The following is a 19,350-nucleotide window of genomic DNA, read 5'->3' as shown; positions in this document are numbered from 1 at the left end:
GGGCAGTCTAGATTTCTTGAGAGGTATAAAGGTTAGGTGCCGAAGGCAACATTGAAGAGGTGGGCTTTGATCAAGGATTTGAAGATGGGTAGGGAGGGGGCTTGGCGTAGGGGTTCAGGAAGTTGATTCCACACATAGGGTGAGGCAAGGCAGAATGGGTGGAGCCTGGAGTTGGCAGTGGTGGAGAAGGGTACTGAGAGGAGGGATTTGTCCTGTGAGCGGAGGTTTCGGGTGGGAACGTAAGGGGAGATGAAGGTGGAGAGGTAATGAGGGGCTGCAGACTGAGTGCATTTGTAGGTGAGAAGGAGAAGCTTGAACTGTATGCGGTATCTGATCGGAAGCTAGTGAAGCGACCTGAGGAGAGGGGTGATATGAGTATATCGGTTCATGCGGAATATAAGACGTGCAGCAGAGTTCTGATTGGATTGAAGGGGGGATAGATGGCTAAGTGGGAGGCCAGTGAGGAGAAGGTTGCAGTAGTCAAGGCGAGAGGTAATGAGAGCGTGGATGAGAGTTCGGGTGGTGTGCTCAGAGAGGAAAGGGCGAATTTTGCTGCTGATAAAGAGGAAGAACTGACAGGTCTTGGCTGTCTGCTGGATATGCGCAGAGAATGAGAGGGAGGAGTCGAAGATGACTCCGAGGTTGCGGGCACATGAGACGGGGAGGATGAGGGTGTTATCAACCTAGATCGAGAGCGGAGGAAGAGGAGAGGTGGGCTTTGGTGGAAAGACGATAAGCTCGGTCATGGACATGTTCAGTTTCAGGTGGCGGTTGGACATCCATGCAGCAATGTCGGATAAGCAGGCCAATACCTTGGTCTGGGTCTCCACTGTGATGTCTGGGGTGGAGAGATACAGCTGGGTGTCATCAGCATAAAGATGATACTGGAAACCATGAGATGAGATCAGTGAGCCCAGGGAAGAGGTGTAGATTGAAAAAAGAAGGGTCCAAGGACAGATCCCTGGGGAACTCCAACAGAGAGTGGGATGGGGGTGGAGGAAGAACCATGAGAGTGTACTCTGAAGGTGCAGTGAGAGAGAGAGGAGGAGAACCAGGAGAGGACAGAGCCCTAGAACCCAAATGAGGACAGTGTGGTGAGAAGTAAATCATGATTGACAGTGTCAAATGCGGCTGATAGATCAAGGAGGATAAGGATGGAGTAGTGGCCCCTGGATTTGACAAGGAACAGGTCATTACAGACTTCAGAGAGTGCTGTTTCTGTTGAGTGTAGAGGGTGAAAACCGGATTGAAGTGGATCGAGGATGGCTTGAGAGGAGAGGAAATCAAGGCAGCGGCTGTGAACGGCGCGCTCAAGTATTTTGGAGAGGAAGGGTAGGAGGGAGATGGGGTGGTAGTTGGAGGGACAGGTAGGGTCAAGTGATGGTTTTTTGAGGAGAGGTACCCTTGCTGAGTTAGGGATCGATGTATTCTTCTCATCTCTGGAGTAGCAGGGATATCTCCTGAGGAACTGTATCCACTAGAGGCTCTTTCTTTTTCCTCTCCTCTCCTCTGGTTTTCTGTGCAAGGACCTCTTGGAACCCCTGCTACCTTCAAGCTCAGATAGCCCACTGGCTGTGCTAGTAAAGTTGAGCTGGGCATGAGAGCTGAGTGAGAGGTTCCACACTAGCTTACTTAAGTGGCTTCCTTATTCTTCCTTCTCCTTTGGGTTCAAGAAAAAATATTTTCCCTCTAAACCCAAATAACTAACATAAGAGATTAGGAGGTTGGGCTTAATAGGGACTCTGAAAAATTATTAGATGTCTTCTCATGCTGCACATACTTCCATGTAACACCTAGCATGTTCAGACTAGTGACACCTGAATCACACAAGCTTTCCAAATGATGACAAATCTGATATGTAAGCAGGAGTGTCTTGAATTTTGCTGTGTTTGAGGGGTATGAGTAAAGGTTTCCAGGAGGAGGGCAGTACATTCCAAAATGTACAATTACAGTTATAATAAAAATGCTATTCTGCTACAAACAAGATTCCAGATCAGTGCGGATTACAATATAAAAAGAAGCTAGGCCAGCCCTAGAAGGTAACTTTATCTTAAATGTACATTAAATCAATATAACCCCTAAAAAAACAAAATATCCAATATATCAGAGTTATGTATCCCCTCCATCAGTTAAATATAAAGAGAATAAATCTGTTTTTAACAATTTACCAAACTCTAGATAGCCTGAGGTCAGTCTCAATTCAAGGGAGAGTTCCAGCATTGGGTTGATCTATCAGCAAATCCCGCTGCATGGATAGATTTGTACTTCACCTTTTATGGGGTAGGGAACTGTAAGAGGGTGAACTGTGACCTAAGCAAACAATCTGTCGTTAACAACCTGGCCAGATATTCAGGAGCAGAACCATGGACTTATGCAGTAGGATGCATAATTTAAATAGGCCATGAGCCTCCAATGGGAGCCATTGCAGTCATCCTTCAACTGCTTCAGATTTTTTTTTCCCGTATGTCAACATTCTGCAGCCTTGTGGTACATAACAAAGTAAAGCAGTGGGAATTCTTTAGGATGGTTCATTCTCTTAAAATATTGACTCATTGTTGCTGGAGGAAAGTTTTGTTCTTGTTCATAATCCCAAGTCAGATTTGGTGATTTTTTTTTCCATTCCTTAAGACTTTCGATTTGGCTCTTACTTATGTAATTATTTTCAATATGTGCAATGTGGTAAAAGTATTAAAATTAGGCAACAGAATAAAATGTTTCTAAATACAGTACCCTGAACGGATTTATTTGTAATTATTCTACCATAATTCCTGATGCTTGGGAAAGTTAGAAGAATCCAACATGTGTATCATGGAATGCTGAAGCCATAGACAAATTAAAAACTATAAACATTTTATATTTTTTTCTTCTAGGAGAATTAATGACTGTTGCTCGATGGATGAGGGAGTTTGTTGCAAATCATCCAAATTACCAGCAAGATAGTGTAATTACAGACAAAATGAACTATGATCTTCTTATGAAGTGTTACAATATTGCAAATGAGTTAACTGAATGCCCAGAGTTACTTGGACGTGGAGGTGACAAAATAAAACTCGGTGACAATAAAATGGCCTCTCTTTAATGGTCCATTGTCAGCAAGTAAGCTTAGATGTAACAGATGTAGTAGAATTCATACACAATTATTTTGTGAAGAAGACCAAACAGATGATGCACTACAAATTGAACCAATCGACCTAAATATATGTAAAGTGTCATTGTTCTTGGCTTGGCTCCATTTTTGCATTTAAAATAAAATGTGGCTAGTTGGTACCTGGGGACCACTTAAGGACCATGCAGTTTATTCCCTGCATTGTCTTCTCCCATTGGTTCGAGTTCTATACAGCCTTCGACCTTGGTCTCCAGGACCACATCACCTCTAGAATACAACAGGAGGAGGGTCTTCCCCCCCCCCCCCCCCCCCATTCCTTCTCAAGTGGGCATTCCATGGACCACCAGCTTTTTGAACCAGGGAACTAAAAGCTGCATGTGTCTGCTGGTGACGTGTAAAATCCACTGCTGTGATGCAATCTGATTAAAACTGGCCTTTTTAAACACCTGTTTTGAATTGTTTCTTTTTATAAAAGCAGTTTGGACCAACTAAGGAGATGCACGCTCTAAGGATTTCTGTATTAATATATTTCTGTTGGCTTATACCTTGTTTATGTAAATAATGAAATATTTAACAATGTATTTTTATTAATATTGTATCTAAAGTTCATTGTGAAGCAAGCTTGTAAATTTCTATACTTTGAAGAAATCACTGGCTCAAAGAGTTCTATAAATGTAGAGTATTTGTATTTGGACATGAGATGCATTTTAAATAGTGAACCTTTGTTGCATTTTTATTCTTGAATATTTTATGAATGTAAACTGTAAAACTTGGAACCTGATTCACTGTTGGGATTCTCTCCAATATTTAAAAAATGTACAATTAAGGGAATAGGTGATGATTTTTTTGTTTCCTTTGCATAAGTTGCTTATTCACTCACCTGACAGTTATTTTATCAATTAAGATCTAATAACTTGTGAATTCTCAGCATCCAGGATAGGGCTGAAATGTATTCCATTCTGTGGCACAAGATTTCATTACCACAGTCAGCTCATTGTGTTGTAGGCAGAGCTTTGAATAGCAAATGCTTCCTGTTAAAAATTTAGAATACATGGATTTATTTAAAACCTCACAAATTTTAAATCAGTATTTCTTTTCCAAGGCATGCTCATTTCTAATAACTTCTTTAATACATATTCTGAAAATAAATGATGTAGAGGAAGGCAGCTGAACAGAGAACATAAGGGAGTCCTTTTACTAAAGTCACTAACGCTTAGCGTTTGCTAGATGCCATGCAGCCATAGGAATACAATGGGCTACGCAGCATTTAGGGCTTGCTAATTGTTAGTGCGTGTTAAGTCCATTAGCGTGCCTTAGTAAAAGGGACCCCAAAGAAAAGTGACATCTCTTACTGTGTATAGTATGAAAGGGCTGTAAAGATAATCTACTTGTATAGGCCAGACCTAGTATCGGTTTTCATATTTTTGTTTTAAACATGCCCATTATTTCTTGCATCTTTTGTATTAGTTAATGTATAGAAAAATTCATTTCCACAAATCTAATCAAAAGAGCTTATGCTGAGCATTGAGATTTTAAATACCTTTAAAGCTATGCAAATACTTTTCATAATAAGAAAAAGCTCATGATGAATTTTGGCACATTCAGCATCCTATAAATTTAAAAGAATTAGCTCATATTCATGTTTTCATTGTGAAAGTAATGCATTTACCCTATAATTAACTAGCATTCAAACAATAGCAACATGTTCCACTCCTTCCTGCACCTGTTAGGAAAAGGTGTGTCTTAATACACTGTGGGCTAGGTTTATCAAAAGGAATTACTGCATGCCAGCATTTGTTAATATGCATTATTTTGTACAGATCACATTTTATGCAGCTGTACTATTTATTAACAGCACATGTAATGGTTTTAGCACACACAAATATGGTAGCACACTTTTTAGTAAATCTTGCCCTTAATAAACTCAGAATCACTTTTTACTAATCCCCACTGCCCAATAGTGAATATCACCAGAACTAAGGTTGCAAACCCACAAATGGTGGTGGAGAACCATCCATTCTGTCCCCTCTTGCTTTTTGTTGTTTTGTTGATAAAATCATGGAATAATTGAAGAAACAACATTGTGGTAGTGAATCAGGAGCCAAAAGTTTATATGAATGTTTTTTGGGGTTTTTTTCTTGTTGTTTTTTGTTAAACTGCAGTAAGTACTTTAAACCTTCCAACCATTTAAATGTGTGAATTTTAATTTGAAATATGCTTTCATTTTAGACTGTAAAGCTTATAACTGGATTTTCATGATTTACCAGTATGTTGTAGATCATGCAAATTTTAAAGCTTATGGAAATCTAATTTGCTTTAAAGGATTAGTGAAGAAATCTCAAAGCAGCAATGAATAAAAGCTTTAATATATAGATATTAAATGTGTTAAGTGTGCTTCTTTGGTGGGGAGGGAGTGCCTGCTTCTTGAATATATTCTAATTGGGCTGTAAATGATAACAGATTTACTAATTTATAACACAAAATATAGGATAAGATAGCAATATACGTAAACTAGTTAATTTTGTTCCAGTAAATATAACCCATATTTCTGTACAAGAATAAACGTAAGTGGGAGTGAGGGATGAAGCATATCAGATTCTTAAACCTTGCCCTAAACATTTTTCTTCTACTGTGTAATAAAAGTTGGATAGATGATGTAACTGAATTTCATTTACTTTAATTGAATCTTATTTTTAGCCCGTCACCTTCTCAGTGCTAGAAACATGACAGCAAGCTAAAGACCAAATGGCTCATCCATACCATCCATTATCTCCTCCTTTCCTTAAGAAATCCATGTGCTTTCCTACATTTTCTTGAATTCAGATAGTCTTTGTCTCCACCACCTCCCCCAGGATGCCGTTCCATGTATCCACCCCCCCCCCCCCTTTTTTTTAATAGAATTACCATAGCATCAAGTCACACTGTTCAGAACTTGTTAATTCCCACCCACCTGCAGGTGGAGATAGAAAACACAATTTGAGTTGCAAATTATAAGCTTTGACAGGTACCACAGCTCTTTAGTATTTTCTATCTCTAGCAGGTGGATGGTCATACCTAGCAGCACCAAGCTGTGTTTGCTTTGCTCCTGGTCCAGTTGGTCAACTGGCTCCCAGTTGAGCTTAGTGGGTGTTTGGCTCCTCGAGTGGTCATATCTGGAGGTCTCCAGATCCCTGTTGCCTGAATCTTGCAGCGCCTGTATTGAGGAATATTGATTTTAGTTGGGAGTTTACCCTACACATAGACTCCTCAGGGGTGGGACTGGGAGCAGTCTGAAGTCAAGGAAAAGGGTAAGAGGAACACCCTGTCATGTATATTAGCCGAAAGCTCTCAAAAGTCAAGCAAAAATATTCCACAACTGAAAAGGAGTGTCTAGCTGTAGAGGAGATATTTCACTAATACACCATGCTTCACTGAAATGATTAGACCGCATGAAAAATCATAATGGTGGTTAATGCGCTGGTATCTAACCCTCCTGGCATACTATTTTTCAGTGGCACATTGGGCATGCTAACATGGATTACCTGTCTCGGGAGGAGTGCACACCATGGAGGATGGGTCTAAGGAAGGACATAGAGTCTGTAAAAGAAGGGGAAAGGTATGTGATGGGGTGTATGTTCCTTCATAGGTCAGTGAGAATCTCCATTCCAGAAGGTGCACTAGAACTAGACATTATAGAGTAACCACTTGAATCTGAGGTTAGTCCCATAGCCCACCCACTCAGGGCAATGACCTTGGGACTCTATGTGGGAGGTCGTAGCTGTCATCGAAAGCTATGTGGGAGGAGGCAGGGGCAGGGAGGACTAATCCTTCTGGAATCTGTATAATTCCTTGAGCACTGGGTGTGAGAGACAAGTTCCCATTGACTAAGCTAGAAAACTAATTAGTATAGGATTTGTATGGGCAGGTAAACTAGGCACGTTCCTTGCCAATAAGACTGGAGAAGGAAGAAAAGGCACCTGTTAGGACCAAAGGGGAAGATCTGTTCTTTCTAGGACCAACAGGGGGTGGACTGCTGAGGAATTGCCAACTCACCAGATTCAATTCAGGACCCTGCATTTGGTGGAACTAAGGAGCTGGAGATTGTTCTACTTCTTTGCTGAGAGTGAGATTCTTTGACTGGAGAGGACTGTGTACTAACCCTTGTTTGGATTATTGCAAAGGAATTGTGGACTATTCGGTTTCACTGGGTTATCCTGTGCTGATGGTTTCTTGTGACCTGGATTGACCACTGCTAGAAGCAGGATACTGGGCTAATTGGACCATTGGTCTGACGCACTATGGCTATGTTCTTATGATCTGGGAAGGAAAAGAGAGAGGTCTTCATGAGTCACTCAGCCCATGTTTACAGGTAGGTGGTGCATGACAAGGGCCTCCTTTGATAATTGTTGCAGAGTAAACCAGCTTGCAGGTCTGCAGGTAATTCATCATATGGTGGGGCCTCTGCATATGGAGAATCATCTTGCTTTAGGCCCATATCGTAAATTTCCTGGTTCATACCTTCTTGCAATTTAAACAGCTGTTTTGCTTGTATAACTGTGCTCTCTCCTGTACATAACACTTCCATTTCATGCTAAGTTCAAAAGAGATTCTAAGCAGATTACAAACTAAGTCCTTCAGGAGAATTTACAATTGCATATCTAATACATTGAAACTAAAAAAAAAAAATCTTATCAATTGCACATCTCAGACATTAATTACAGTTGTGTATCTAATATATATTGAAACTAAAAAGCATCTTTCTTATCAAACAGTCTGAGGAAGTTCCTAAAAGTAAAAAATATCTTCATCATCAAACAAAAAAGACTGAAGGAATAGTATTGTGTTATTCTCTGAATTTCTAAAGGCAGTCTGTTCCAAAGCTTAACTCCCTGATGTAAAAAGGAACAATTTAGCATGGATTTTTCCAAACGCCCTTAAAAGACGGATAGTTCAATTTCAAACAGCATTCTGATTTACCTGAGGAAAAAGATGATGGGAAATCTAAATAATCAGTCTACCTGATCCATCTCCGTACAGCATTTTGTATATCGTACATTCTTCAGTCTTGAAGACACAGGAACCCAATGTAGCTCCTTCAGTAGTGGGTATGCTGTTTTGTACTTTCCAGTCTACCAGATACATCTCTGTACAGCATTTTGATCATACATGCTTGCTTAAACTTCAGTCTTGAAGACACAGGAAGCCAATGTGGCTCCTTCAACAGTGGGGATGCTCTTAAGTATTTTCCCAGGCTGTAAATCAATCTTGCTGCTGTATTCTGCAGAAATTGAATTTTTTTTGTAACACTTTATTAGTAAGACCCCTTATATATATATACTATCTGCTAACACATTTGCTTATTTCCGATCTGACGAAGAAGGGCAACCTTCGAAAGCTAGTCAAGAAATGTATTAAGTTATGTCCAATAAAAAAAGGTATCAACTTATTCTCTCTTCCATGTTTTATTTTGTTTGATTTCTATTGATAACCTTTAAGAGTGGACTAACACGGCTACCACACCTCTCTTCTTAGTAAGACCCCCAAACAGTGAGTTACAATAATGTAAATATGGAATCAGGATTGCCTGTGCCACTATTCTAAAGTTATCGGAGTATAATTTAGATCAAATTGCTTTCAGCTTCCGTAATCTGAAAAAAATTTATTTTTGATAAAACCTTCACATCTGATTAAAAAGTTAAGCCTGAATCAACTAACGTCTGACACTTTTGAGTGGATCTCAGTCATTAGTTTCTCACTAGTACCTAATTCCAAACACTTAGCTGTCAGCTAATCTCCAAACCAAACAACTTTAGTCTATTCAATTTCAGAAAATTAGCTTTAGCCCAATTATCAGTTATGATGATAATCTTCCTCAAGAAAGTCATAGTATCTTAACACTTTTCTTGAGCTTCACACAGAAGAAAGATATCAGCATATGAGTAGACCAGTACTCCCAAGGTGGACAGCACTGTTCCCATCATACTTAGATAGATGCTGAATAAAGAAGATGACAGCGGTGACCCTTGAGGAACTCTGCAATCTGCATTCCACTGCAAGAATACCTTAGAATACTTTCTTGCACTATATGTTCACCTCTGTAAAAACTCACTAAACCATTTCCAACAGTACCACTAACTCCAATCTGACTAAGCCTATTCAGTAGTTGCTCATGGTTCATTGCATCAAAGGCGGCTGATATATCGAATTGTAGCAAAATCATTTACTTTCCCTTACAAAGAGCCAGTCTGATTTCAGTATTACAGTGGGGGAAATAAGTATTTGATCCCTTGCTGATTTTGTAAGTTTGCCCACTGACAAAGACATGAGGAGCCCATAATTGAAGGGTAGGTTATTGGTAACAGTGAGAGATAGCACATCACAAATTAAATCCGGAAAATCACATTGTGGAAAGTATATGAATTTATTTGCATTCTGCAGAGGGAAATAAGTATTTAATCCCTCTGGCAAACAAGACCTAATACTTGGTGGCAAAACCCTTGTTGGCAAGCACATCGGTCAGACGTCTTCTGTAGTTGATGATGAGGTTTGCACACATGTCAGGAGGAATTTTGGTCCACTCCTCTTTGCAGATCATCTCTAAATCATTAAGAGTTCTGGGCTGTCGCTTGGCAACTCGCAGCTTCAGCTCCCTCCATAAGTTTTCAATGGGATTAAGGTCTGGTGACTGGCTAGGCCACTCCATGACCCTAATGTGCTTCTTCCTGAGCCACTCCTTTGTTGCCTTGGCTGTATGTTATGGGTCATTGTTGTGCTGGAAGACCCAGCCACGACCCATTTTTAAGGCCCTGGCGGAGGGAAGGAGGTTGTCACTCAGAATTGTACGGTACATGGCCCCATCCATTCTCCCATTGATGCGGTGAAGTAGTCCTGTGCCCTTAGCAGAGAAACACCCCCAAAACATAACATTTCCACCTCCATGCTTGACAGTGGGGACGGTGTTCTTTGAGTCATAGGCAGCATTTCTCTTCCTCCAAACACGGCGAGTTGAGTTCATGCCAAAGAGCTCAATTTTTGTCTCATCTGACCACAGCACCTTCTCCCAATCACTCTCGGCATCATCCAGGTGTTCACTGGCAAACTTCAGACGGGCCGTCACATGTGCCTTCCGGAGCAGGGGGACCTTGCGGGCACTGCAGGATTGCAATCCGTTATGTCGTAATGTGTTACCAATGGTTTTCGTGGTGACAGTGGTCCCAGCTGCCTTGAGATCATTGACAAGTTCCCCCCTTGTAGTTGTAGGCTGATTTCTAACCTTCCTCATGATCAAGGATACCCCACGAGGTGAGATTTTGCGTGGAGCCCCAGATCTTTGTCGATTGACAGTCATTTTGTACTTCTTCCATTTTCTTACTATGGCACCAACAGTTGTCTCCTTCTCGCCCAGCGTCTTACTGATGGTTTTGTAGCCCATTCCAGCCTTGTGCAGGTGTATGATCTTGTCCCTGACATCCTTAGACAGCTCCTTGCTCTTGGCCATTTTGTAGAGGTTAGAGTCTGACTGATTCACTGAGTCTGTGGACAGGTGTCTTTCATACAGGTGACCATTGCCGACAGCTGTCTGTCATGCAGGTAACGAGTTGATTTGGAGCATCTACCTGGTCTGTAGGGGCCAGATCTCTTACTGGTTGGTGGGGGATCAAATACTTATTTCCCTCTGCAGAATGCAAATAAATTCATATACTTTCCACAATGTGATTTTCCGGATTTAATTTGTGATGTGCTATCTCTCACTGTTACCAATAACCTACCCTTCAATTATGGGCTGCTCATGTCTTTGTCAGTGGGCAAACTTACAAAATCAGCAAGGGATCAAATACTTATTTCCACCACTGTATGTAGTGATCTGAAACCATGTTGTGAAATATGAAGAATGTCAAATTTGCTCAAGTAGTCATATAATTGAGTATTCACAGCAGATTCAATAAGTTTAGCAAGCCATGGTATGCTTACCACTGGTCTATAATTTTCAGGTTTAGCCAAATCAGTTCCCATTGAGTTGGGAATAGGAGTCAGCATAATGCCAAATCAAGGGGCTAACTCCCAGTATTCAGAATAATATTAACAAACATTGTCAACCACACTACTATGTCAGAGGTTGCTATCTTAAGTAGATAGGAGGGACAAACAACTAAGTAACTATTTCTTAGACAACATTTTGAGGTAGATGTTAAAAGTATTTGTATCAGCTTCCAAAAATTCATTTCATAGCATGTCTCCTTTTGCAGAGTTATCTCTTCTCCTTCTCTTGCTTCCACCATTGGCAATCCTGTCTGGTTTTAACAAGACTTTGCCTAATATCTATTTTAGTGTTAAAATAATTTGCCAACTCATCCACCATAGGTTGTATTTCATGTGATATAATCTGCACTTTATCAGTTGTTATCAATGAGTTGAAAATTTAGAAAATCTGTTTTGATTAATTTTCTGAATCGGCTATCATTTTTCCATAATATTCACTTTTTGACACACCTACAGCATTTTTATATATTTTAGTCTCTTCGTTCAACTGTCTAAAAATACCAGGCTCTTAATTTTACTCCAGGATCTCTCTAGCCTCCTGTAGCCCCTCTTAAGATTTACCAACTCTGGTGTATACCAGTGATTCTGTTTTAAACACCCATTCCTTATTTTCAGAGGTGCTAATTTAAAGACACTGTATTACTCCAAACCTGTAGTTGTTCTGTGTGTTGTATCTCTGACTTTCATTCTCCCTCCCCCCCCCCCCCCCCCCCAACCTTTCTGCCAAAAAAGTTCTGAATCAATTTTTCCCTGGCCAAGACATGTATTAAATCAGTCTTAGAAAAAAAAGTCAAAACAAAATGATCTGTCTAAGAAACTGCATCCCCTTTCTGATGTCCTATTACTGTGTCTGGACCATTCCTTTTGGTGAAAGCCAGAAAATGAAGCATATGACAATCTTTGTGTTGCTTGATCAGTATCAATCATAATGTCCCATTGCAACAACAACAAAAAACTAAAAACTGCTGTGCTGAAACATTGCTATAATTTTCCAAGTGTATATTCACATCTCTTAAAATCATTCCTTAAAAAACAAACATATATCGAGCTATGATTTCAAGTATCTGCTTACTAATCCCATTCCAAGATCTGGGTAGCCTACAGATGTTTCTCCTTCATAAATCAGTAAGTTGGCAAACCATCACTTCTAACCCATCTCCATAATGTGTCTACCTTTGTAAAGGTAAAAGCACCTTCCTTTCTTGTCTGGGATTATGTAATATCTGATAACCTATAGGACAAAGTTCTAACACATGGGGAGAATTAGGGTCTGGCAACCAAGTTTCTATTATAAAAACCCACTTGTGTATCATTAATTAGAGCATGAATTAATATTGTCTTATTACAGACTGAGCGCACACTTAAATACTAGCATTCAATTGACCCATAATCCTCTTCAGTAGGAGCCCTGGAAATAATGGGAGGGTATATTATACGCCTACCCTCGTCTTTCAAATCTTTTCTTCTGAACATTATCATAAATAGGTCTAACACCCCATACCACTTCTGAAATTTTATACATGACCATACCATATACCAAAATCTCTATTCCTGTGCTGTACTCATTTGTAATCTGATTGTATTACTGGTACTGATAAACCTACTCTTCCCCTGCATTTTCCAACTGGTGATTTTCCACCCATCCCAACTCTAGATAACACAGCTATAATAGTAACAACCCAGACATTATGCATAAAAAAAAAGGGTCTGTTGGAACAGTGTCTTCACCTCCAATAGCCCTAAATGTGCACACTAAGGTGTGTGACACACCCCTTAAGTGTGCCCCTTTAATGGTGTGCCTCAGACTCAGCACACTGATAAGGTTCCTCTGTGCGATTGTGATGAAGCTGATGATGTCATTAGGGGTGGGGCTTTGTGCCATGCTGTTGGAAAACAAGCAGGAAAGGTCTCTAGTTGAAAGATTATATTGCGACCCTACTCTTCAGAGGAGCACAGAATGCAGGCAGGATAGTAGAAATTCTTCAGACTCTGCATGCTGCTAATGTACCTCCTTCAGACAGAGCACGTTGGTTGGTCAAAATTTGGTTCTGAGCACTCCGGTTCTGGCTCCCAGGCCTGTATCTCATACTCATCCTGCTATGGGTATGCCTGTCTTCATGTGAACTGGTTGGTTGCCAATTACTCGTTCTGTTTGCTGGAGGGCCCAGTAAGCAGCTAATAGCTGTTTTTCCAGTGGTGAGTACTTGACTTGTGCTCCAGACCAGAATCTCAGTGGAAATCACCTGTATTTTTGACTTGCCACAAACTCCAGGTGCCAATGTTATTCAGTTCTGTGCCTTCTAGTTCATAAGGCAGTGTAGGATCAACAGGGCCAGAAGTCTGATGCTGCATGATGGCTTCTTTTGCTTCAGTGAAAGCTTTCTCCTGCTTAGGCCCCCATTGAAAAGTAACCTTCACAATGTCATGGATAGGCTGTAGGATGAGGCCTACATGAGGATGAATGCTTTCCTAAAGCCCAGAAAGCCTACAACGAATTGTGTGTCTGTGGTTGGGGTCCGGAATCCCTCGATGGTACTGAGAATCTTCCAGGTGTGTGGCTGTTGACTCTGCTGGTCCCCTGCCCCAGAACAGGCAGTAATGTCAGAGGGGGCAGGGGACCGGCAGAGCCGACAGCCATGCGCCTGCTCCATGCACTGGGGACGGACTGCCTCCACTGCCACACCCTTGATATGCTACTTCTTCACAGGCCCAGACCAGATGATTCCAAAGAACTTTTACTACTGTGGCTGGCCCTTGTACCTTATCTCTATTCACCACCCACCCTCTCTCCTGTAAGTAGGTGTACAGAAGAGGCAAGGCCTTCTCAATATCCCTTGTAATCCTTGTGATGAGAATATCATCCATATAGTGTAACAGGTGCACAGACCTTGCAACATTTATTGCCATGCTTGCAGATCCCTGGCCACTAAACCATGACAAATGGTGGATGAAACAGATACCCTTGGGGTAGTATTTGGAAAGTGTACTGTTGCCCTTGCCATGTAAATGCAAACTGGTCCTGTGACTCAGGGACATCATCAATTGAAAAGAAGGTGTTTGCCAAATCTACAGCTGTGTAGGGATATCTTCAGTGATAGTCACTATATTGGGAACAGCTGCTGCCAAAGGTGGGGCACACTTATTCAGGCCTTAGTAATTACCTTCAGGCGTCAGGATGAGTCTGGTTCAAAAAGGGTCATACTGGCCTCACGCCCATCCGTAATAACTCCTTGACCGTCTCTCCTATTTCTTTGTGTCCCCATGGTAAACGATACTGCTTAAGATATACTACTTTGCTTGGCAGAGGAATGACAACTGAGGTCCATTTTGCATGGCCTCTCTCAATCTGCTTTATGGGATGTGCTTCATGCACTTTTTTTGCCAAAGCTAAACGTCCCATAGTCTGTGTGTACTGTTCTCCCTAGGAGAATATCGGGGCCCAGTATGTTCTTAGGAACATCACATATGAGCACTGATGCTGTAAATGGAGATGAGCATCCTTTTGCCAGTTTTACTTTCAGGTGTTTGGTGGGTATGCTGGCACTTCTGTCAATATTTACAAACACATTTTCTCCATGAAATTTGTTGCCATTCAAAAGAGTCATCTCAGCTCCTGTGTCAACTAAAGGTAATGCCTTTTGTGTATTCCTCTGTGCCTAATAAATTGTGATGGAACGTATGGGCATAGACCCTGTTCCTTGTGTTCCTGCCAGCCTATTTAAAAGTGTGCCTTCCAAGTGTACAGGGGCTGGCTTAATTATTCAGGTCCACATTGCTGCAGTAAATGACACTATATCAGGGCCCTGAAAGGGCATGGCTTTGTAAATCGTAGCTTGCATCCCTATTTCTCTTAATTGCTGGATCCCCTCTGCCACTGTTTTCCATGCTGTGTTATCTTTCCTACAGTCTGCCCAAGCATGCTACACTGCCCCTGTTTTCTATTCAACCAAAGACTGTGTTCCGTGTGCTTGTAACCCTTTCAGTATTTGTCTTAGGGTGGGATGGGAGGCTAGAGATCCCAGTTGCTGCATCTCTGCAGCGATGATTTGTACAGAGTCTGCTCCCTCATCTCACAGTCTTACTAGCCATTTCAAAAATCCTTCCCTGGGTCTCTGCCTAAATTGCTTGTTCATTTCTAACATTTCTGCCTGCTTAACTCTTATAGTGAGTGTCTTGTCTGCCTTTCCCCCCATTTAGCCCTTTGTGTTGTGTTACAGGTTGCACAGCATGTGCCATGGCCTCATCATCACTCAGTCTATCTGTATCTCCTCATCACTTTCTGAGTCTGTGACATCTCCCTTCCAATTGTGTGGGTCCCAAGTTGGGGTTCAGACAATAGCTCTAATATACACAGCTCTCACATGCTTATACGTCTGTCCCTTCCTCTGCATACACCATGTGTTTACAACTCAGCAAACTAGGGTGGTGCATTTATCTTCTAATTCCTGAGCATGAAGCAATGCTTGCTCTAACACTCCGTTAGAGAGTACATTTACTTCTTCAATATATTGAATCTTAGTTTCAAGCTCCTTAATCCTAGTTGCTTGTTCTGCAACAGCTTAATCTAATCTGCAGAGTGCAGTGAGAAAAATCCATCTTATTTCTCCAGCTGCACTGCATTCTGCCTTTTCACATTTGTGGAGATCTAACATTTCTCATTCTTGCTTCATAACACATGGGTGTGACCACAGCATCAAACTCTGGCCAAGATGTAGGGCTGACCCATTGTCCTACAAGTTCAGGTACCGGAGTCCGTGGTCCAGAGCGGAATTCACCAGATAGCTGTTGTCTCTTCATACACAACACCATAATGCTATACAGTATATGGCTGTATTACAGTAGCATGCACAGCTGTGTTATCTGCAGGATATCTTTAGGGAAACCCCAATTCTTTTACCATTTGATATGAGCCACCAGGCAGCTGCCTCCACTGTGAGTTCTGCATACAGCTAACCCACAGCCCCTTCGGTTGGCCAAGACACTAGACAGCCTTTACTACAATCATTTTTGCCTCTGGCCCACAGCCTATCCTGCCTGCCCATCTGCGTCATTAGATAGCCCACTGTAAGCTCTTCGTTGTTAGTCTGCAGTCTATACTGCTAGTCACAGCTATTATAGTTCTCTTGGTTTCCCAAAGATATGTGAAAACAACACTTAGCATAGGTAAATAGTACCGCTTAGCTTTTATTGGCATAGTGGAGATCAATATATTTCAGCTTAAAGGTTTGGTGTAAGCTCAGTTGCCAGGAATCAAGGGTACAGCATACATGACCAAACTCCAAAATCTTTCCTGTCTGTTTTCAGCATTCTGCTTAGCTGCAAAGTGATTAAAAGTATGATAAAACAGAAAGCCAGGGAAGGGGGAGGGGAAAAAAACATACAAGTGCAATAACGTAGAAAAGCAGAAGTCCGGAAAAAAGGAGCTGGAACCTAACAAAGACAAAAGCACTCTAGGATATACCCTCTATTCTTACAGCCCAGGTTGCCTATCAGCCAATAGATAAATCCCTGCCCATATAGGGAACAGAGAAAAAAAACTGCTTTCAGGCTGGTATCATCTTAGACATCCATGGCCCTGTAGGGGAAAGGGTGAAAACCTGTTTTTATGCACGTAGGACTTTAGGCAAGGGGGCCTTTCCCTCATCAAAAGAGAAGGAATGTGAGGAATTTGGGTTTTACTCTGATCTGACTCAAAACGCTGTTCAAGTTTTGACAAAGTATGCAGTTTAAAAAGAAAATTAACTTCATACTATTACACTAATGTCTAAAATAATATAATACACAGGAATACAATGCCATGGATTGGCAACTCCTTGGGCAACTATTAAATTAGGCAACTGCACTAACAACATAGTATAAAGCTAGTGTATACACATACATACACATATGTGTATGTGTATACACTAGCATTCAAGAACTATGTTATTAGTGTAGTAGGCAAATTTAATAAGTAACTTGGTATTACTTAGGCACTTGCCTGCCTTCCACATTGTTTGCTGAAGTTCCCATCACCTGTCTACATGAAAGGTCCCAGAATTCCCTATTATTATATTGATCAGCCACATGTAGCAAATAGAAAAGGATTTATTTACAAGGAAAGTGCAAAACAAAAGTGTAAACAGAAGAAAAGTGTAGGTGATACAAATATATAGGTTGATAAAATGAACAGAAGTCAGATGGAGTAATGCGCACTCCCTCAGTAAAAGCCTTCTAACAAGGTCCACTGTGTCAGGTTCTCAGGTTCAGAGCCCGCGGGGCCGGGCTCTGGAGCAAACGTGAGCCCTTGGGCTGCTGACGAGGAGCGACAGCAGCAGGCAAAACCCACCAACCAACGCTAGGCAAGCACACCGGCACCGGCAGGGACTGCAGGCACTGCCCAGCGAGCCGAAACACACGGACTGGAATCCCCCGGACTGGAACACTGGACTGGAATCCCCCGGCCTGGAGGACACAGGACTAGAACACTGGACTGGAACACTGGACTGGAGCACCCTGGACTGGTCCGTACAGCTTCACCTGCATTTAGCCACTGCCCCCCCAAGGGTTGAGCCCCTGGGTTCGAGTGGCTGGCAGGACTTACTGGATGACACCGGAAGACACAGGGACCAGGACTGGAAACAGAAGTACTCCTAAATCCTAAACTGACCTAAGTGCTCCCAAGCCCTAAACCAACAGAAGTGTTCCTCACAGTAAACTAACAAAAGGACTTCCTAAGCCCTATACTAACAGGAGTGCCCCAAGGCACTGACCTAACAGGAGTGCTTCATACAGCACCAAAAGGAAAAGCAGGGGAGCCACAAGGAAGAACAGGGAAACTAAACACATAAGCTAATAAAGGTGCTTCCAATGCACCAAACACAAACAGCAAAGACTGCAATGCTCCCAACAGCACAAACACCAGAAGTACTTCTAACAGCCAAATCTGCAGTGTTCCTAACAACACCAAACCCTGAAGTACTTCTATCAGCAACAGAGCTTCCAAAGCCCTACACACAGCAATGCTTCCAAAGCCCTACACACAGCAATGCTTCCAAAGCACCAAGAGGGAAAAGCAGGGGACCTACAAGGGAAAAGCAGGGAAGCTAAACACAGAAGCCAAAAGTGCTTCCAAAGCACCAGACCCAACCGTGCTTCTAAAGCACCAAACACAGCAGAGCTTCCAAAGCCCTAGACACAGAAGTGCTTCTAAAGCACCAAGAGGTAAAAGCGGGGGAACCACAAGGGAAAAGCAGGAAACCTAAACACACAGTCACAAGTGCACATTGCACTAACACTAACCTGGACCTAAAGCAAGTAGCAAAAGCAAACGTTGCAAAGGCCCTGAAGGGAAGAACACCACTTCCTTATCAAGACCCTGCCTGATGATGTCACCACTACCAGACACAGGCAGACAGCACACTGAAACCCAGAAAGGCCCAACCCACACCAATGCAGCACCGTGAAGCACTTGAAGCCAGTACACCCAAAGAGAGGTAGAGTTAACTCAGTCCACACACACAGCTGTAGTAAAGTGAAACAATTAGAGTCATGCTGCTGGAAGCTGCCAGCATAGAGAGAGAGAGAGCTAGCTCAGAAAGGACAGACAAAAGAAACAGAAGCCAGCTAAGAAGCTGACCCCCAGGAAAAAGGTAAGTTTGAGAGGGGTTCTGACCACAATCATAACACACTGTTAATGAACAGACTAAACTAAAAAGTATGCAACCTCAGTCTGTCAGTATCAGGTTGTGTCTTCATGTAGGCAGCTGGCACAGAAGACAGATGAAGATCATTTTCTATTGATGCTGCTGGTCCTGTGATATAGACTATTGATCTTATTGGTGTTCTTGAGTGCTGGCCTATGCGGATTGGTTCGTGCCCTATTGTTATAGTTATGGCAGACCGTAAGTATGTCTTTGATGTCATCTGGGATATCCCTCCAATTCCAGAGCTCCATAAGTAATTGCCTTTGCCCAGTGACATCATTATTAGAAATGAAAGCAAGGCTTGGTATCCTATATGAATTCCAGTGACATTATTAGTGGAGATGACAGCAGGGCTTGGTATTCTATATGCATTCCAGACCCAATCCATGAAAAGAAGAGACTGAGAAGCGACCCTGATGAGGTGTTCAACCCCTCAGCCTCTCTATATACCACTCCCCCAAGAACTGATATTACTAAACAGGTTTTTCAATTGAGCCAGCTTTGGAGATGGAAGCTACAATAGACAAACATCAGATGGGGACC

General features: G+C 41.9%; 1 protein-coding gene across 1 annotated transcript in view; it reads left to right on the top strand.

The window, feature by feature from the left end:
* GCLC (glutamate-cysteine ligase catalytic subunit) overlaps positions 1-5,480 on the top strand; it is a 188,987-nt gene extending 183,507 nt beyond the window's left edge. The window contains 1 exon segment of the mRNA XM_030198967.1: positions 2,871-5,480. Coding sequence (XP_030054827.1) covers positions 2,871-3,079 — 209 coding nt within the window. The 3' untranslated portion in view covers positions 3,080-5,480.
* Positions 5,481-19,350: the final 13,870 nt, after the last annotated feature.

This window comes from Microcaecilia unicolor, chromosome 3 (genome assembly GCF_901765095.1).
Source record: "Microcaecilia unicolor chromosome 3, aMicUni1.1, whole genome shotgun sequence".
NCBI classification, from domain to species: Eukaryota; Metazoa; Chordata; class Amphibia; order Gymnophiona; family Siphonopidae; genus Microcaecilia; species Microcaecilia unicolor.
The sequence above is the reverse complement of the archived record's forward strand: the minus strand, read 5'-3'. Positions and strand labels throughout refer to the sequence as shown.